The following is a 22,044-nucleotide window of genomic DNA, read 5'->3' on the forward strand; positions in this document are numbered from 1 at the left end:
CAGTGATCATGACACAGTGTGGCTCTAATTCTTCACCATCTGTGTCGCAGTTTCACGTCTCCAAAATGAGCGTACACATGGGTCAAAGCTGGCGTGAGGCACCGCACATTTTCATGTCAAGTTTGGATTTTATAAATACCTTAGGGGTATTTATAAAGTACCTTGGCGTACAAAGTGGCGTACGCAAGTTTCTGGGCTCAAATTGTGCGTACGCCAGTTTTATAAATCCGACCCCTGCTGCGCTCACAGAGCAGAACTCGACTGTTTAGCAAGATGGACTTAAGAGCGAGCAACCGTCCACATCTTTTTTTTGTTCATCTCCACAGTTAACAAGTAAAAAAAAAAGTTTTTCAGACTCCGATCTGGGAAAAAACAAAACAAACAAAAAAATAAAAAATTAAAAAACTGTTGTTTCGCTATGCGTGTGCGCATTGACAGGGAAATGAATGGAAGCCAATGCAAAGTCCCCATGAAGATAGAACAACAAACGTGTGTGTGTGTGTGTGTGCGTGCGTGCGTGCGTGCGTGTGCGTGTGTGTGTGTGCGTGCAGGAGGTGTGGAGTGGAGCCCGCGAGCAGAGTGCAGTATTAGGAGAGATGAGACTGTCGGCGGGTGACTGTTGATACTGCTGGATTCATTTTTTTATGGAACATGAAGGAAACTTTGTGTTTCAGCGTGCGACCGCTCCCCTCCGCCTCGAACGATTGGTCACACCAGTGCGACCGGACATTTTTTTTTTAGTCTCAATGTTAGGAAATCAGGTCGCATTTGCGATCAAATTGGTCACACTCCAGAGCCCTGTAATCAAACACATTCTGCTCTTGCTTACTGTATCAGTCGTAAAACAAAATCAAAAATACTTTTTGGCTGGATTTACCATACCATACCATATCAAACCACTTTTATTTATAAAGCACTTTAAACAGCACAAGGTCAACCAAAGTGCTGTACAGTAGACAGACGCAACAGGACGTAATCAAAATTAAAGTCAAAATACAAATCAAAATATGGAGCATTTATATTTACAGTATATATATATAGAACAGAGTTCTATATTTAGAACTAGCATGGATCTCTGGATTTGAGTTTAAAACTTGGTCAGATGGACAGTTTTTGCAGTGAAGTGAGTGCCTACTGCTCAGAAACAGATTAAATATGCTCCGGTTTAAACCTGGTTGGGACCAGGTTAGTTTCAGAGGACTTTTTACTATGGAAACATATGTGCTTCCTCTGTTGTGCAACTAAATCAAGGAATAATTAATCCAGGATTACACCAAAATCACGGCCTAATTGCTTATCCTAGTTTCATGCAACAGGGTTCAGATATCAAACTGCAACCCAGATCTCTGATGTAGCATTCAATGACAAAAAGGGATCAGCCTCTCATTCTACAACCACTATGTATCCTGACCGATACAAATGGAGACATGATGTGTTTACATTAGTTTGTTCATGCCAGATGTGGCCACATGATGTGTTGCATTGTTCCGCGGTTGAATTGTCACAAGAAGTAATAGAAGAAGGAAAAAAGCAGCTGCTTTTAGTAATGCCTTGTTTTACTAAATTTCTCTACATCAAGCTGATAATGACTTCAGTATGTCATAGTTAAAAGTTGTTCCGTCTTTTTCAGTAGCTTTGACATTTATTTTAGTTTTGAATTGTCACAGATGTGAATGCTCTTATGAAAGAAGCAGTTTTACTTACCCAAAAACAAGCAAAAGACAAAGAGCTGTAAGTAAAGACACACTGTTTCTTTTTGATAAATAACGTATCTGTCACACCATCTTGTTTCTCTGAGGCTGTTTACTTAAAGGAGATGTATCATGAAAAATCCACTTTTTTAGCCATTAAATGCATTTTGTTGTGTGTTTGGAGTCTCCAGGAGTGCAGAAAATTTGAATTTAGTCTCTAGATTTAGATATTTTTATTTTCTGTTTTGGTCGTATTTTTCAACCTGTTCAGTTTTTTTTTCTGAACTGTTACCTCAAAATATTTGCCAAGGAACTTCTAAATAACTACAGCATCGTCATCTTCCCTCTTCTCTGGCTCTGGGTCGGGCTCCAAGATGTAAGGCTGGATGGACAAGTCTTCCCTTGTTGACATACTTTTATTATTTTAAATACAACATTTCTGCCCTGCTATATAGTCATAGTCCTATTCAAGATATAGGGGGCGGGGTGTGAAGCACCTTGGATTTAAAGAGACAGCCTTAAAATGAGTTGAGGCATACCGCGAAAAGGGGTGAAAGAGCGGCTTGCACAAGATGGAATTCAGAGCAAAGCATTGCAGTTCCACTTTATATAGACCTCAGCTGAAAGATTTAAATGTGAAAAAGGAAGGATTTAAGAGCATGACATGTCTCCTTTAAAGGGATCCTCGATTAGTTATAACATTAGACTTTATTTGATAAACAAATATTTTAACTGTAAAATAAAGACTGTAAAAATACTGTAGGCTGTTTAATTTTGTACAATTTTAAAAATATATTTTAACATAGACAGAGCCATTTTATTTACATGCAAAGCATTCTGGGTAAATGATGACGTGGGTAGGTCATCGGTGCGAGGCTGCTAGCAAGCTATATCCCCCCTGAAGGTTAATTTTGGACAATATCTGATGATTACCTCTTTTTAAATGAAACCAGAGAGCGTTGACAGAAAGGAGAAGATAGAAATGACTCAGCCTGTAACTGAAAATGTGGATGGAGGACAACAGAGCTGCTTCATGGAAGAAGAACCTCAGCTTAGCCTGTTAGCCTTTGTGCTAGCATTGACGCTATATTGCCTTATATGTATTAGCTCGGTGCTAGTGCGACAAACAAGCTAAACTGAGGTCCTCCATCTATATTTTCAGTTACAGGCTGAGTCATTTCTACCTTCTCCTCTCTGTCAACGCTCTCTAGTTTCATTTAAAAGAGCCAACCGTCAGATATTGTCCAAGATTAACCTTCAGAGTGGATATAGCTCGCTAGCAGCCTTGCACCGATGACCTATCCACGTCATCATTTACCCAGAATGCTTTGCATGTAAATAAAATGGCCTTGTCTGTGTAATATATTTTTAAACTTTTAGTTTAAAACTTATAAAAACTAAAAATCCTACAGTATTTTTACAGTCCTCATTTTACAGTTAAAATTTATGTTTATTAAATAAAGTCTAATGTTACAACTAATTGTGAATCCCTTTAATGCAAAGTGAGGACCAGCTGCTTGTTTGTTCTTTCAAAAATGTCCTGATTTTTAATTCTATCAAATGCTATCTACTGTATTTGTCCATCCGTCTGTCCAACCCTATAGAATCTATTTAAGCTTTATGTTAGTAGGTGGGATTTAAAATTGACCTAATATGAGGGTCCTAGAACAAGTTAGGATCCATCTGTGGGCTCTACAAAACATGTTCATTTGATTTAATTCACAAAATTAATCTTAGATAATGAAATTTCACCATTTCAGTTCTGCCTGTTCTTCAGCTCTCTTCAGAACCTGCTGCTTTGCATAAGTTGCAATGAAAACCCCCTCCCAAACTTTTTTTACGTTAGCTCCGCCCCCCGCCAGAAATTTATTTTCAGTTTCTTTTTAGTTTATTTTCAGTTTCTTTTCAGTTGAAAGTACTATTCTTCCAAAGTAGTTCATGGTGAAATTATTTACACAAACTTTCTTTAATATCGCTAGAACATTGCCATCAAAAATAAAAATAAAATTATATAAAAATAAAATTAATAACATCTCTGCTCTCCATGACTGCTCTGCTCTCAGGTTGGGGTGGGCTGGAGGGCGACTTGTGACATCACAAGTAGCGGTGTTTGTCATTTCAAGACACAGAAGACTACATTTACTTATAGTAAAAATACCCCTGAGAGCATTTTTTTTGGTGCTTGGACTGTTTCTAGAAGCAACACAGACCCAAATGTAGGTTTAAAAAAACTGAAAAAAGTGAATTTTCCATAGTTGGTCCGCTTTAAAACACTGCAAAGTTTATAAAGTGTGAATTTCAAGGGCCAGGTTATTCTGAAGTCTAAAGGCTTTCTCAGCAAAGGCCCAAATCCCTCTGTGATTCAATTAACCCTCAACTAACAGACCAGCTCATGCCTATTTGTGCCCCTGAAAAATTATAATTTTCAAGGGCTGGAAAGTTCTCCATCACCTTTTTTTTTTAACAACGAAATGATTGAAACAGCCTGCCTCTTGGAGTGACCAAGCAAAATTTAGGGGCAGAGCTAATAAGCAAGGGGGGGGAGCTTGAGATGTAATGTGGCCTGGATGTGCACCTACTGGACAGTGAAACAAGCACTTTCTTAAGCCTTATAGGCTACAAGGAAGAAGACCTAAAATAGCTGAAAGCTAGTGGAGGGTATTGGACAGGTGCAATTCTTCTGTAAAATGAAAGCAAACCTTCTCAGGTATTTAGCAAGCACAAAACCTCACAGTATGTACCACTTAATAATACTGTTTGATTGAACTTTCTTATTAAACTCACTGTCTAAATGATCCAGTTTAGATGGGACCAAACACATGTTAGTGATACTAATGATCTGTGTTACTATAGCTCTCCAGGGCATTGGTTAGGACTCTTTGCTCTCCCCACATACACGAAGCTGAGCGGTGTTAATTAGTGCATATGTCATCTGGGCAGCGACAGCCAGAGGTCTTGGGAGATGGAGTCAGGGCTATGAGAGAGTCATCATACTCGATCATCTCAGCCCTGCTCGCTCCTTCTTTCACTTCACTTCACTTCGCCACGTTTCACTCTTCCTTCTCTGTGTCGATGCATCACTTTGTGCTAAAAGGCAACAACAATGCCTTGTCTTTTTCTATTGAGACTGGATGCCATCTGTGCCTTTAGAGATACTGCAGTCGTGCCCCGCTTCATGCATCTTTCTTGCTTGCATAATCACAAACAGGGATGCACAATTTGTCTTAATTAGCGAGGCACTTTTGGACTGTGCTTGGAATCCAGATTTGGAATGATGTCAGTTGTGTTTGTTTACACTTAGGCAAAACTGTTTGCACTTAGTTGAACTGAAGTCTGTTTTTGCCTTTTTCTTTTTTCACTCTGCACCTGAATGAAGTTACTCAAATCTTATCCTTTATCTGAAGCAGTTTGTAATGCATTTTGCCAAACACTTTTAGTGATAAATTAACTAAATATTCAGTCTGCAGCTAAAACTTAAACTAGGTCTTTTATTCTGAGAGACATGTTATTAATTGTACTGTATTTGCTATGGCTTTAACTATTATTACTCTCAATATTACTGCAATTAGTAAAATCCCAGCTTTTAAAACTTTACATAATCATAATGTTAGCAGGGAATTTGCGCAAATCACAGCTTTATCATATATTTTAACATACATCTCTTCATATAAAGGCTATTGCCCATTTACCAGCAGATTGTATAATTATAGTGATTCAAAGTCCTTTGTGATTTTTAGTTTTGTAAAAACAGTTACACCGCTAGCTTTTAAGCCAGTTAGCATTGACCTTCAAAAGCACAGTGATCCATGTGTGGCCCTAGCACATCTGATACAGTGATTAACTGAGATAATACCACCTTTTGTGTCTCTCCTTGGCATTTTTCTTGTCATTGTTTGTCTGTGCTGCATACGGGTGGACCACAGTTTGGCTGACCTTTTTTTTTAAGCCTGCAATTTCTTGCCCATTCATTCTTCACTTAAAGTTAGTCAGAGAAAAAGACCGCAGCTTGGCCTTAGATGATGGAGTGTCAGAACCAGGGGGAAACTGAAGAGACGAATGTTATCCCCCAGGGTGTCTGATCTCAACCAGAGTGTGAATGAGTTTGACATGGAAGCACACCGATAAAGACAGGAGGCCACACCGGCTGCACTTGTAAACAAATGGGGGACACAGCCAACACACACACTTTGGCAGAAAACTGAGATTTAGCATCTAATAAACGTTGCAGCCCAAATACCATGCTAACAGCACCTGCAAGGAGGAACAAAGCTGCACACAAGTTTTCACATTATTATGGTTTTCACATATTCTGCCTTATTTTTCTGCTCTAATATTCTCATTATATATTACCCACATTATCCCACCCCTCCCTGCCCTCCCTCTGACTCTAAACTTTATTATTCATCATCTTCTTAGATCTTTCACACAAGTGAGTTACATTACCAAGATCAGTTCAAGGACATTTTTATGTGAATAACAGCAGTGACATTTGCCAAATATGTGACCCATCACATCGAAACGAGGATTAAGTCTAAAAGTGGTATATGGAGAAATAGGCAAATATAGTGTTTTGATTAAAATGTTAACAAAAAATTGCATTTTGTCCAAATATAATGAATAAATACCTTATTAATGTATCATTTGAATGAACTGTCTGAAATATAATCATAAAACAAAATTTTGAAGCACTTTTTTGAGCAGTAGCAACAAAAAACCTGATTTTGAGGAAAAACGCCTTAAAATTTTGAGATCTTCCCTGTGAGCTAGCAAAGTTTTGTTTCTTTCCAGATGGGAAATCTAAATATTCAAATATGTGACCCATCACATCGAAATGAGGATTAAGTTAGATTTGGTCAAAATGACCTAATCAGATTTTCAGATTCCTGGCTTTAAAAGCTACATTTTAATACTTAGATCATCCTGACATCTTTAGTAGATCCAGAGATATTATTTAATTTGTCTTGTTGGTTACAATAATACATAAATATTTGGTCTAAATCCCAATTTTATGTAAATTTAATGAGGATTTTTTTCTGTCAATTGAAAAAAGAAACCTCAGATAGTATTTGAATATTGAGATTTCCCATCTGGAAAGGAACAAATCTTTGATGCTCACAGTGAAAATCTCAACATTTTAAGGTGTTTTCCCCAAAATTGGGTTTTTGGTTGCTAATGCTCAAAAGAGTACTTAAATTTTTTTAATAATAATATTTCAGACAGTTCATTGAAATAATCCATTGATAAAACATTTATTTGTTATATTTTGACAAACTGTCATTTTTGCAAGCGTTTCAATCAAAGCACTATATCTGCCTATTTCTCTACATACAGCTTTTAGACGTAATCCTCCTTTCAATGTGATGGGTCAAATATAATTTGATGTTTCCTCTTTATAAGGACATCAAATATTCCTCRTTAAAATGACATAAAATTAGGATTCAGACCAAATATTTATGTATTATTGTAACCAACAAGACAAATTAAGTCATATGTGGATTTACTTATGATATCAGAATGATCCAGGTATCAAAATGTAGCTTTTAAAGCCAAGAATTTGAAAATGTAATTAGGTCATTTTGACCAAATTTGACTTAATCCTCATTTCGATATGATGGGTCACATATACAGTATATACTGTACTGCATTTAGAAATTCTCAACTGCTGATTATTCCTTTATACTCACAGTATTTAAAAAGAAATGTATACACACACTGTCTCAGTGTTTACCAAAAAGTTTTGGATTTTCTTTTCTAAAAATTGCCGTAGCATCATTATGGTGTCTAAAAAAATCCAGGTGGAGACCAGTGTTTTACAGTAGGGGGGTGTAGTTGCACATGACTGAACATGGCATGCTAGATTAAATGAACATAAGTAGATTACAATGAGGATTTACCCGAGCTCACACGTGCAGATTGACTTGCAGTTACTGGGTTTTGTGGCATTGAGCTGCAGCCTCTGTTAGTGTTTTCATAATTTAGCAGCAGTGCGTATTTCTGACATGTGGTCATCTTCAACATGACCAATGAATCAAATTAAGATCATATCTTGATCCAGATAATAAACTCTGAAGCAGATGCTTTAATCGTTTTCTGCTTTAATTTGATCTGTATTTTGAAGCTAAAAAGATGTTTTATAGTGTTATAAGTTCCTGTAAACTAGCTTGTCTTTTGTTTTTCTTGTTGTAAATCCAGTTGTTGATGTTGCCACATGGCCCATAACAATAATTCAGCCATTACCTCAGGCTGAATCAGTAATTAACTGTGCGTTATGAGAGCAGCAGCTGCTCGCTCCTTTCCAGCTGATGATGATTGTGTTACACAGTAGCACCTTCAGTCATTAGAAATGAACTTTTTTCAGCATTTTTTGACCATTGTTTAAAAATAATAATAATTTGCGATGCGCGCAATAGATTTTGAAGAATATTCCAAAAAACTCAAATAAATTCAATTTCTTTGAATAGTTTGGAAATTTCCCTGAAGTTGGTAAAAACACATTTTTGATGCATTTGAACCTTTGCTTTGGAAAGGGCGAAAAAAAAATGTTTAAGATTTGAGGCCAGCAGCACACTCAAAATCTGGATGACAGAGACAACAAAAGAAAAATTTCTTCAAAGAATCCAGTTGTCCTCATTCCTCTGATAAAAACTTGATGATGACAGTGACCGCTAGTGATAATGAAATCTAGCTCTGAGAAGGAAGAAAAACAAGAATCTTAATCAATTAAATCTTTCAGTTTAAGAAGAGGTTTGATTGATGATGGCATCAAATACTATATTTGTTTTTATAATGTATATTGTAAATGTTTAGAATCGTAGATTAAAAATTAGTTCTAGGCTTCCGTTCGAAGTCTCTGTTGCTGAAAACTTCCTGGTCTCTCTTAAGATTAGGTTTACAAACTATGTCACGACTCAAGTTTTAAACAGATTTTTAAAGATTTAGAAATTTCTTTCTAAATATTTTACTGTCTACTTCTAATGTATTTTATTTCACCTGGTTTGCCTCAGTGTCTGAATGCATGTGTGACTGCATGGGTGAATATTTTCCGAATGGAGTCCTTGAACTTGATAAAGTGCCGTATCAGTTGAAGTCATTTACAATTTATCATTACTGGCATTTGCAGTTATCTTCTATGATTTGTTGGTTTCCAAAGCCTTTTTGTGATTAGATCATCTAATAAGACCTTTAATAGATGTCCTGATGCATCTCAGTAATCCAGGTAAAAAATCAAAAAGAAAAAAATTGTATAGGTCTTCTGGACGGGTTCTTCTCTAATGAAACGTTTCGTCTCTCCTCCAAGAGACTTCTTCAGTCTGAGAGTTTCAGGCAAAATTCAGGCTTTTAAACACTGCCTCCATGTGACTAATACTCACATCACATGGCTATCGTTGACACCTAATTAACACCTATTGTTAACAGGGGGTGGAGTGATACTGGCAATAGCCGCACTGTAAGAGGGGGACAACTGAAAGCGGAGGCCTCCACCTCTGTTTAATGATGGACGGTCTTTCTTCACAAAAATGGCTTCTTTTACTCCTCTCTCAAACCAACGTTCCTCTCTATCAAGAATGAGAACATCCTCATCTCTGAAAGAGTGACCGCTGGCCTGTAAATGAGTGAAAACTGCAGAGTTCTGGCCATTAGATGTAGCTCGTCTGTGTTGGGACATTCTTTTGAACAGTGGCTGCTTTGTTTCCCCGATGTATAACTGGTCGCAGTCCTCCTGGCACTTAACAGCATATACAATATTGCTCTGTTTGTGCCGGGGCACCGGATCTTTGGGGTGAACCAGCCTTTGCCGTAATGTGTTTTGGGGTTTGAAAGCTACTGGGACATCATGTTTAGAAAATAAATATCTCAGTTTCTCCGAAACACCCGCAACATACGGAATAACCACTGGTTTGGGTCTGGGTTTGGGGTCTTCATTTTCACCTGAAGGTTGCATGGAATCCTGTCTGTGTTTCCTGTCTGCTTTCAGGAAAGCCCAGTCAGGATAACCACACTGCTCCAGGGCCTGTCGTGTGTGTGATTTCTCTTTCTCCCTGGCTCCTGGGTTTGTAGGGACACTGTCTGCTCTGTGGTACAGAGTCCTGATCACTCCTAACTTGTGTTCCAGTGGGTGGTGGGAGTCAAAACGCAAATATTGGTCTGTGTGGGTGGGCTTACGATACACGCCAGTTTCCAACCGTCCTCCATCCGAAACCGAGACATCGCAATCCAGGAACGCCAACCTGCCATTTTTTACATCCTCTCGTGTGAACTTAATATATTCATCCACAGAGTTGATGTGATCAGTGAAATGTTGGACTTCCTGGGCTTTAATTTTAATCCAGGTGTCGTCAACATATCTGAACCAATGGCTCGGTGGCACCCCTGAAAAGGACATCAAGGCTGTCTTTTCCACCTCCTCCATGTACAGGTTTGCAACAATAGGAGAAACTGGGGATCCCATGGCACACCCATGTTTCTGCCTATTATATTGCCCCCTGTACGTGAAGTAGGTTGACTCCAGGCACAGTTTGAGGAGTTGGCACACTTGTTCTGTRGAAAGTGTGGTTCTGCTGCTGAGAGTGGTGTCTGATTTTAATCTTGCACAGACCACATCCACTGCCTCATCAACAGGAACGCACGTGAAGAGCGATGTGACATCAAAAGAGACCATAGTTTCATCCACCTCCATGATGACATCCCTCACCTTGTCMACAAAGTCCATAGTGTTCTGTATATGATGTTCTGAGCTGCCAACTAAAGGACCAAGTATAGACGTCAGAAATTTAGAAACATTGTAAGTGACAGAGTTGATCATGCTAACAATGGGTCTTACCGGTACATCCTGTTTGTGAATTTTGTTTGTGAACCTTTAATAGACTGATATAAAAACATGTAAATGCAGTTGCATAGTGTATTTCTTAGGTAAAAAGCTTTATTTTGTTTCATCTTTTGGGGTCACGGGCCTTTGTAAAAGGTAGGCTTGATTCGAGGATGACGTTACTTCTATTGATGTTTTTCAATTTCATGACTTCCACAATTACATTTTAAATGGATCAAAACAAACATGAACATTTTCACCTGCTTCTAAACTTTCATGCTTGTGTGCAAGTTATTTGGAAGTCTGTTCATTGTTGTGGAATTAACTTTTTTTTTTACCAAACTGCATGAAAGCAAACAGACAGATACACAAAAATATCTGAAGCATAAAACATTTCCAGCCCAAGAATTTATGACGTCTTCTGAATAGCAACCATAAGTGAGACATTTTTGTGAAAAATGTGGATATGCGCAGCCTCAAAATGTTTTGAGTAAAACAAATCTAACGCCAACTAATATGAGGTAATCATACCCCTCCTTAATATAGTACATCAAAATTTCAGGAACATTGTGATAGTTTATATTAATCAATTGAGTAAAAGTGATTATTTAATTTCCCTTCTGTGACATGCACATTGTACTGACAGACAATCCCCTCATATTCTTCTTGATAAAATATATTTTATTTCATATTTGTTCTAACATAGTCTTTCTTTTTACACAAGTCGAAGGCTCTGCTCTGCTACAACCATCTATATATTAGACAAATATAAAAGCAATAAAAATCCAGCTTGTGTGAATTTGTGCTGTTTTTTTTTTCCTTTTAACAAGTTTTGCTTTACATCTCTGCACCTTCAGCTGTTTATTTTATTTTTTGTTTTAAACCAGAAAAGATTTTTAAATTAATGTATTGCTGTGCATCTGCTTGTGGCTGTCAGCATGTGGTTATTAGCTCTGTTGTATTACAGAGAGAGGATGTGATTTTTTTTAATGGCTGTGTCTGAGTGAACAGGACATATTTTAGATTTAGAGTCAATATTTCCAGCTGCAGTTAGGGATTAAGTACTTGTGACTTTTGCTCTCTCTTTTATTTTTTTCTTAGTCAAATGTAACTAAGGCTAATTGTTTGGAAATGCTGTTATTAACTACTACCACATACATAAATACTCTGAAGCTCCTGGTATCAAAACATAATGTTTTAAGTATCAAATATAATATGCCATACTTTTGATTAAATTAATAATTTATATAAAAAATACATTAATGAGGTTATATGGTGGATACATTAGATTTTATTCGCCTTTAATACCGTGAGCTAATTTTGTTAAATGCAGAATATAATGACTTGTTTTCTTCACATTTTCCCCACGATAGCATACCTGTGAAAACAGAGCTGCTGCAATTTGTGTCATGATTACATATTGGCTCACTGAAGTTTCTCTGAATTAATAATGCACATTTGCTTGTAGGCACAAATTTATATAACTGAAAAATGGTCACCTGACTAAGAGCTCATATTTACATTTGTTTTTTATTATAATTATTATATTTTTTTTGTTTACCTCAGCGTGGTAAACACTACTGGCCTTTAAAATGACCTTTTTTGTAAAAAGTAATAAATGATAGTGAAACTCTGGCCGTACCTGTGAACCTATTATAACTGCAGGTTTTACTCAAGAGAACTCCATCAAAGCAAATGTGACTGATCCTTTTTATATTCACTATATACACCACATTGCAAATAAACACATTTTTGCTACCTGAATTCTATTAAAAGGCAAATGACTCGTTTTGAACACCACTGAATCAACTTGCTGCACGATGTAAGCAGAAACGATGAGACGCCTAACCTTCTCTGTTTTTTCTCGCCTTTGCAGAAATGTTTAAAATTCAACGTGGATGCTCCAATCTGGCTGTCCAAGCAACGAATCCTGTGTACACTCAACCAGAGCTTGAAGGATGTACTCAACTATGGCCTGTTCCAGCCAGCTTACAATGGCAAGGCTGGCAAGTTCCTGGATGAGGAAAGACAGCTTAGGGAATACCCCTTCCCATCGTTTGCTCCTGTTCCTTACCTGGAGGTAGGTGTGGTTCATTAGTGTAAAATACCAATGAGTGTGACCATAAGAGAGCACGTGCTGCTCCACAATACATAATACAAATCAATGACTCCTGTGGAGAGTAGAAATGTATGTTTTACTTCTACAATTAGTATTATTACAAATCTCAATTGACACAATACTAAGTTCACATTCACCTCAACTTATCATAGAAAGCTTTAAGTAAAACCAGTTTTTATTTATTAACAGAAGCATACTACACCTGTGTTATTTTAAATAGATGAAGAGAAATCCTTAGTTGTTCATTCTGTCTTCCATCTTTTAGCTTGAGATTCTAATTCATGGTGAATAAAACCTTGAATTGTTGTTTTCGTCTACCCCTAAAAATTCATCCTGACTCTTTTGTGCTTGTGCTTTCTGCTTGTTTCCATCGTAGTTTTTATTTTTAATTTTTTTTCCCTTTATCGTGCTGTGTCAGTCAAACGTTGGAACAATATTTCGGTCCTCAATGACAGTGTGTTGTCTCGAGCAGCTGTTGTCTCTCAGAAATAATTGCAGTGCTTGTCCATCATAGTTTGTGATCTGAGAAACTTGCAGGCACATAAAATCCCTTTGCAAACAATGAACTAAAGTTGTCAGACGGTTTCCTGACTGGCTACCTTCATTTTTCAATAATTTTGGAACGGCTCAACAGATACACAGATTAATGCAGAGTAAAAACTTCTGGTACGTTAAAGCAGTATAGTTGTCTTCTGTTTGTGTTTTCTATGCTTAATATTATATAAAAGCTTTATGTAAATGATAATATTAGAATGTGTCTGACATATTGTTTACAGCTGGTGTATTTCTGTGTTAATAGAGCAGTACATACAGGCACATGGGACCAATTTCTAATCTGTACCAGAGCATGATGCTCATTAAATGGTTTATGGTTGGACTTGCAATACTGCATCTTGCAGTTGAGTGAAATGGTTGTGAACTGTGCCCAGCATATGTGTGTGTGTGTGTGTGTGTGTGTGTGTGTGTTTTCTGTCGGCCACTATTGTGTTGGAGAAGTGTGTGTTTGTCATTGATGGTTCTTCCTTCAGGCATAGAGTGTGTAGAGATGATTGGCAGGTTTGCAACTTAAAAATCCTTTTTGCTCTCTTGGACTTACTCTGTTGGTTAAAGATCAAATAGAAGTGCAGAGAGGGAAAAATGCACAAAAACTGACCGAGCCCACTATAGAAACAGATTGTTTCAGACCTTATAAATAATCTGCCTCTCCAAATATCGATTGCTGATTGGTTGATTCAGGTTAGTAAGTTTAAACAATTGTGTTGTGGTGTTTAAGGTTGCCAACTATTCAAAAAAGGTTGTTTTCTTAAAAGTACCTGCAGGATCAGTTTATCTTGAAATTACCAGTCAAACAAAAAGACAACTTGTTTTTGATTTATGGAGTCTAGTCTGAGAATATTCAGTGTAAAACCTTTATTTCTGCACATCATTTTTATAAATGTAATAAAAGTATGTTCCTATGTATTAAAAGATGAACAGCAACACATTAAAGATGCTGAAACAGGCGGTAGAAATTCTAGGGAATATGTTTGGTTTACCTCAGTGATATTAAAGCTTTTTAAAGGGGCAAAATATCTTTATCCTTTCTGTGTCAGCTGCTGTACTAATTTAGTGGAAGTAATCATATAGTTTTGTCTGACAGGCTGACTCTGCATGCTAATTTATTTTGAGTAGCGAATTAAAACTGTCATTAAAATTTTTTGTGAAGACACAAACAAACAAACAAAAAAAAAGAAAAAAAAAGTAAAAACTTAAGCTGATTTTGTTTCATTTTTTTTTTTCAGTTCCGCTACAAAAGACGCGTCTACACTCAGACCTACTTGGATGAAAAGCAGTTGTCAAAGCTTCACACTAAGGTAAGACTGAACAGCTGTGGACTCTCTTTGTTTGGAAAATCCTGTGCTCTGGGTTAATGGGGGAAAAAAAAAACGACTCGTTACTTATTTAAACTTGTTGGAAAATACAGAAGTTAAAATCTAAATCCAAGGCACATTTCTGTTGTCACATCTAATTTTCATCTTCCACATGATTTTATTTTGCTCAGCTGTAGTTTCTACTGATTCGTGACAAAAAGGTGGCAGCAAACATTAAAGGAAAGGTGTACCCGACAGTAGTGAGACTAACCGTGCTGTATGGAGCCAGTGGCACTGACAGAACATCAGGAGACAGAACTGGAAGTGGCAAAGCTGAAGATGTTGAGGTTCTCCTTGGGAGTGATGAAGATGGATAAGATTAGGAATGAAAGGAGATAAAAAAAAAGGATTTGAATATTTCTATCCTGAGGATGCTGGTTAAATTTTAGTCTCACGTTTGAATGAAATACTCAAAAAGAGGATCATACACTCTGTGTATTGGATGGGTCATTCATGTGTAATTGAAATAGTCTCTTGGGGCTATGTGGACTGTTAAAGGTCTTATATAAGAAAAGTAAGGCAAGCATCTAAAGAGCCATGTATGGTTTCATGCTAACAAAAACAGTAAGGTTACACTTCAAACTTGATTTTCACTTGGTAAACCAGAAGACTTTATAACAGATCCGTTGGTTTAATTCTCTCAGATACTGGTTAAAAAGATGTAACATGGTCTGGACAACAGACGCAGAGATGCAGAATAGATTCTAGAGTGGCTCAGTAATTCTGCAGAGACATCTAGACAATCTGGCAGTGGGTGAGTGTAGACCTTTCTCACAGCAGACATTTTAATTTGCCACAGTGGGAAAAGCACAGATGGAATTAATAACACTAATGATGGCTTAGTTGCCTTTGGTGTCCCACTAAACCATGTCAGAGGAACAGCATGGACAACAGCAAGACATTTTCTCAGTGGAAAGCAGGCATTTCCCGCTCTTGGCTGTGGGTTTTAACCTCGGCCCGGGTCTTTATGAAGGGAGTTTGCAAGTTCTTTCTGTCAGTGTGAGTTCCCTCCAAATAGTCCAGCGACCTCCTACAGTCTTAATATGCATCAGGTGAACTGGTATATGCGCTGGCCCTTTGTAGGACTGGTAGCCTGTTAAATGTACCTTTTTGCTCTATGATACATGGGATAAGTAATCTGTTTAAAATATACTCAATAGGTTTGTAGGTCTTTGTGTAAGATATTTTAAGCCCAACAAGTTATATTGATATTCTTCATCATATACTGTATGTGTGAGTGTATATTACTGTGTGTGATAAATGAAACAGAAAGAAAATTTAATGCAAATGCATAAGACCTCATTAAACAGCAAGCAAAAAATATTAGTGCGAACTCTGTCTCTTTGTGGGTTTTCATTTGTTCTTGAAACTTCATATGCTTCTTTTGTAATTGCATATTGCCCATGCTGCTTCACATCGTATTCGGATGAAAAGAGTATCCTAATGATACAGTAACTCATTTTTACAGCTTGTGTGTGACTAATGTTAAAAGATGTTTGGGGTTTTTTTTTTGGTAATGTTTTCAAATTCATGTAGAGAACAGTTTGGCTTTGTAGTAAGCTGTATGCATATCTATGCTAAATAGGAAATTAGGTCCGTCAATGCTAATAATTAGCAAATAATTTTGTCTGTGAGTTCACTCATTCATGCATTTGTTTCATTTGGTTGCAGTTTGGTTTCTATCGCTTATGTAACCGGTGCAGGGTGGCTTAATTTCTGCTCAGTCTTTAAAAAAAAAGATTTTTTTCGGTGGACGATTACGAAATACTACAGTATTATCATGCAGCACTTTGTCACAGCACGTGTGTGCTCATGATATACAGTAACTATGTAATTTATTGATAGCCTAATACTGCCGGATGAAATTAGCTCCCCTGGCCGGATGTTGCCCAAGGGCTGCCAGTTGACAATCGCTACTGTAGCAAACAAACTAATTATGTGGCTTCTGTGTCTATTTAAAAAAAAGGTCAACATATGGACAAAATTGTCAATTGTCACCGTTAATGACCCAAAAACCCACAAAGGTCACTGGAATAACTTCAAAATGACAAAAGTAATAGTGAATAAAAATGTACTAAAAATTAACCAATGAAAATCACACATTGCCTTTGAATTATGGTTCAACAGAATTATTAAAAAACAAAACAAAACAATAAAACAGTCCCAGACAAAAATGATGTTACATCTGGAAAAATATGGAGAATAATTTGACCACAGGGTCATGTTAAAATAAGGCATGTCCTCTAATTAGCATTGTAAGTGTTTTCAAACTTGGAATCAATCAGTCTGCCTATTTAAAGGGTGTCAAGAATTCCTGCATTGTTTGGAAGTGAAGCAGAGAGTTGTCCCAGGAGATTAAAAAGAAAATGATACACAAGCGTGTTCAAGATTAGGCTATAAGACCATCTCCAAGCAGCTTAATGCTCCTGTGACTACAGTTGCACATTTTCGTACATTTGTGGGTCAATAACAGAGGGGTACCAATGATTTTGTCCTTGTGTGTACCATTTTCCTTTGTTTGCCTGAGTCAAATTAGTTGAACAAGTTTGTAAACTTCACTTGGGAGTCGGGACACAGTCGGGGGTAAAACATAGTCTGTGGAAGTTTGTGAAGAAAATTTGAAAACTCATAAATTTGCAAGAATGCACTGGTGAAAATTGTAGAGGTTTTACAAATTTATAATGTAAAAAATTAGAACTTTGGAGTCCCTCTGATTTGTTGTATAATGATAGATACTGATTTTGCATTATGTATTTTCTTTTTGGGGTTTGGCATGAAAGGGAATAAAAATAATTGCATGCGAGCAGGTTGGAGAAATCCAGGAATGAGAAGGCCATGAGTCATGTTTTTAAATATTTGTCTAATCCAAGCCATAGTGGTAAGAACTGATTCTGTCTGCTCCTGTTCTGTTCTGATACATCAAAGTGTGTGTGAGAGTTACTAATGTGGCGTGCACAACAAACATCAGTTCAGCTCAGCTGCAATTTCGCTGGTCTTTTCACACAACAACTCACCTATAAAACTATTTTTGTCTCATTTGGCCTGACTCACAAGTTTGTAGAAGTAAAACAAATACAATTTTTAGACGAAGACGATGATGTCTGCAACTAATATTGTAACAGAATAAAAACTTGAAAGTGTGAATGGTTAACTGAAAGTCCTATTTTGTTTGAAGTTATTATTTTCCAACAATAGTCTAGAACATCAGCCTTTTTCGAAAGGATGACGGTGTTAATTTAGCTCAGCAAATGCCAGTAAAGTACAATGTACTATACAATGAACAGTATATTATTAGCCCACTCACACTGAATTGTGTTCCTTGAATATTAAGTTGCCTGATTACAGAGTGTCCACAAGGTACATACTGAAAAAAAAATCACTCATTCATTTCTACAGTTTTACATACAGGTCTTTGTCATAGTATTAATATAATTTTCCTGCATTTTCTTTAGGAAAATTGTGCTTTACTAAGAGAATATAATACATTATAAAATTGCTGTATATTTTTCTTTCTCAGAAAAAAAACAAGCATTTATTTTTGCATAATGACTAAAAAGGGTTAAGAGGGACAGCTTGTAATGGTTAATTTCTGCAGCCTTTGCTGTCACTATGCTCACCATTCATCCCACATCAAGCTGGTGTTCAAGCCAAAGGTCAAGCATTAGCCTACTTTGCTACCATGGGGTTCATTTGCTGCGGGCTAAAGTTTAAATTGAGGTCATAGTTGATAGGAATTTCCCATTCATTTTTCCCCCCCCTTTTGCCTCAATGAACTAGACTTCACCACCCTGTCACTGCCCTGGTTAATCATGCATGGTAGCTTTGTGGAAAATTTTAATAGTATACTTTTGAGAAGAGTCCATGCATGTGGGTTTTTGTATGGGTGGTGGGTCATGTAATGGAAAAGCCCGCAGAATAGATGGCTTTCTAATATGACAAAAGGCTTTTAGATTAAGTATTTAAATCAAACAAACTGAGCGATTGTCCGCTGTGTTTTATGAGCAGTAAGTTGTCTTTTTTTTAACTGGAGCAGAATAATTAGGCCTGAGCTCAACCCACTGATCCATTGGTGCAGATGTGTGTGATACAAAGATTGGTGTCCTGTATTTACATAAAACCGTGACAGGAAACCATGGGCATGTTGGTCTTAGGGAAGATATGATAGAGGGTTGAAGACGCTTGAGGCAAAACAGTATTAGAGAGCATTTAATAACGCACTATTTCATAATATGGTCCTGAATGCCACGGAGTGCAGTACTGGAGCCAAAGCAATTTTTATACGCTGTTATCCTAAATGCCTTGTGAAATCACACACGATATCAAAGTATAAAATATGCCTGTTCTATGGGGGTGGGGCGGGATGGGGGGAGGGAACCAGCAAAAGACATTTACAATAGACTCTTCATAAAACGTATAGCAGAGTAATGTTATTCCTCCTACACTGGCATTCTGTAAAATCGGAGACTGTTTTTGTATTTATGAATGAGAATTCCTGCATTATTTTCCAAGTTTAATAAAACTACACAACGCATGTAGCTCGTTGTATGTGTAACTTTGTTATGAGATGGCAGAATGCCTGTGCATTTTATTCGCGTCTAAACAAATAATGTTATTACAACGGCAGCTAAAAGTAAATATATGGTGATTTTCACAGAAACGTATTTACACACATGCACGCATTTATTGAAATAGGCATCACTTTTCCTCATCTGTTGGCTCTTCCCTGTGTCTCATACTTTCTCTCCTCACAATATTTTCCCTCCCATTTTGCATCTCTCTCTCTCTCTCTCTCTCTCTCTCTCTCTCTCTCTCTCTCTCTCTCTCTCTCTCCCCAGCATTGTGCAAAAAAAAAATCACTTCTTACCATCTGTTTGTGCATGTACAGAAGTCAGTGAGTGCCTGTTGGTTTGGTTGAGTGTTTGTGTGAACGGCCATGTGAGTCTGCACGTGCTACTTTGACAAGACGAAAAGGTAGTGAAAGAGAAGAGGGGAGCAGCTGATGGGGAAGAGGAGGAGGAGGAGGAGGAGGAGTGGGGGACTGAATGTGGCCATGTGGAGGATGGCATGGCAGGAAAACTGCAGCTGACCTACTGGACTACATGTGAGATGTGAGCGTGTGTGTGAGATGGGATCTGTTCTGGGCAGAAGACAACGAGCTGAGAAGAAAGAGAGAAAAACAGAAGAAGCTAAAAAGGCCAGACTCAACAGTAAGGTACCCTGACTCGTATCATATTCTTTAATTCGTTTAGCTACTAATTTAGGCTTCAAAACACTTTTTATTTTTTTTTTATCACTTTTTATACTTTTATTTTGGTTATACACAGACAGACCTCATCCCATCCCGACTACCTGTCTAAGCTCTTGAGTCAGTCTTTGGCTTTGGTTCTGTTGTTCTGCTCTGCTGCATGTTGGCTGTGTGAGGAGCTGGTGCAGTCTTATCTGAAACCCTGACAGAATGCTAATGTTCTTTTTCCTCCTCTGGTTCAGTTATTCACTGTTTGCTGCAATCGGCTTGTGTGAGTGTGTTTTTTTTTATCAGTGTTTGTGTCTGATACGTTGTAGGATGTGTGCCAAACTGAGGCTAGTGTGAGTCGGGTTGTTTAATGTTCTGAGGAAGTAATAGCATCGCTTTTTTTTTGTCTTTGTGTGTTTTTACGTGATGTTGTTGTACATCAGAATATTCTCATCTCAAGAACATGTCTATCTGCACATTTGAGGGTATGTGTGAGTGGAAATGGTTTCACACATGCCTGTGTGTGTAAGAGGACCTGTCAAAGTATCTCCCCAGGACAAAAGTTGCCTCATAATCTTTTCACTTAGCTGTCAGAACACACAGTTTGTGTCACGTTGTCATTTTAACCTGCTCCTTCCTCACATGGATAGGGCCTTACGATGTGGAATTGTGTGAGAGACAAGACAAAACTATGAAATATCTGCATTTGATCCACTGTGTTTTGCATAAATACAGTTTATAAACATATTAAACTGTATTTTTGTGAAATGTAAGTGTGGTTACTCATGTGTCAGAGCTGTCAGGCATAGTCAGTGGAGAGTTCAGCAGGAGGCATCTGTCAGCAGGATGCCCTGCAGAATGTCTGACATGAGCTACTGCACAGCTGGGCAGCCTGCTTCACTTTTTAAAATCTACCCATTAAGTCAATTATTTGTTCAGTATGTAGAGTTTATGAGAAATTAGGAGACACAGCTTGACCCCCTGCCAATTTAGTTTCAGTGTGCTTACAATATCAGTTAGTTTGCTTTTCAGCCATCAGTGCAAAGCACATAAAGTGAAGTTCGTTTTATTAAGCTTTGGAAATTGCAGCACCATTCCTTGCCATTTTTAGACACGACAACACTATATCTTGAGTTTTTGCGTAAATTGAGCAGGGTGTGTAAAAGAAGAGAGTTTGGACAGATTGGTGATGAGATTAAAAAAAATGGAATTGATTATGTTTTGTTGTGTGTGGTCTAAAACCAGGCCATGTAGAAACTCTAGCCTGAGGCAGTTCATAATATGTGTAGTAAGTTCTGTGTTTTCTGCTTGTATTCCTAAGCTTTTTGTTGTACGTATTGCTGGATTTTAATTAAGTGTAGGTGTCATTTATGCTTTGAAATGTAATTATCTTGTTTTGCATCACCAAAGTCATGAAAGGTGTTTGACAATCATTTTTTTTCCATCTTCAATTAAAGGGAGTCTGGGAAGTTCTAGCTAATTTACATTAGACAATGTTTTGTGACAGAAGTCAGTGGATATACAGTATATATATTTTATTAAATATCCAATCATTCTCCTGTGTAGTGTAGGTTATACTCACTTCTCCATGAGCTCTCCAAGTCTTCAGTTGGTTATAATTTTCTTGCTGCATAAAAACCTTGAATGTAAATTGCTAGAATGGTTTTTTTTGTTTGTTTTTTCATTTATGGATAAAATTGAGTCAGCAAATATTTATTTTTCTAGTGAAAGTGATGTTTTCTGTAAATATGTCTGTCCATTCCTTAGATTTAAACAGATATTAAACATATTGGTGACAGTAAAGGTAGTGCTTTATCTATCTGTTCATCCATCCATCCATCCATCCATCCATACATACATACATACATACATACATACTGTACATACATACATACATCTGTCTGTACATACATCTATATGTCATGGCAGGTCTTGATGTCATTTATTTAGGTACATACTATATTTTTATTGTGAAGTTTGAGTTTTTGTTAAAATAAATAGAAAATGTTTTTGCTCCATTCCTTCTTCGTCTTTATCCCCTAGCATTGACTGTTGTGATTAGAACAGTGCATTCTGGTCGCTGCAATTTTCGTCCAACACTCCCGGAGTTGCTCTGCCAGAGATTTCTAAATTGGAGGAGTTTGCAGAACATGCTTTCTGATCTTTCAGTCAATTATGTAGTTACTGTTAAGCAACTCTTGATAGCCCTCGATGTCCATCCAGCAGAGTTCCTGTATGAATTGTAGACAACTGTAGCTTATGTTTTGTTATGAACTATATATATA

General features: G+C 37.2%; 1 protein-coding gene across 9 annotated transcripts in view; it reads left to right on the forward strand.

Annotated features, from left to right (window-relative positions):
* The window catches only part of shank3a (SH3 and multiple ankyrin repeat domains 3a), a 152,598-nt gene that overhangs the window by 20,666 nt on the left and 109,888 nt on the right, over nt 1-22,044 (forward strand). For 8 of the 9 annotated variants that reach the window (XR_001310539.1, XM_014012312.1, XM_014012314.1 and 5 more), the window contains exons 2-3: nt 12,374-12,577; nt 14,398-14,469. Coding sequence is in view for 8 of the 9 variants with exons in the window: in XM_014012312.1 (XP_013867766.1) it covers nt 12,374-12,577; nt 14,398-14,469 (276 nt within the window). In the remaining variant the exon portion in view is untranslated. Of the gene's footprint in view, nt 1-12,373; nt 12,578-14,397; nt 14,470-19,544; nt 19,739-22,044 lie in introns of those variants that run through there. The other variant, XM_014012317.1, reaches the window with a different exon arrangement.

Source organism: Austrofundulus limnaeus, unplaced genomic scaffold (assembly GCF_001266775.1).
Source record: "Austrofundulus limnaeus strain Quisiro unplaced genomic scaffold, Austrofundulus_limnaeus-1.0 Scaffold90, whole genome shotgun sequence".
NCBI lineage: Eukaryota > Metazoa > Chordata > Actinopteri > Cyprinodontiformes > Rivulidae > Austrofundulus > Austrofundulus limnaeus.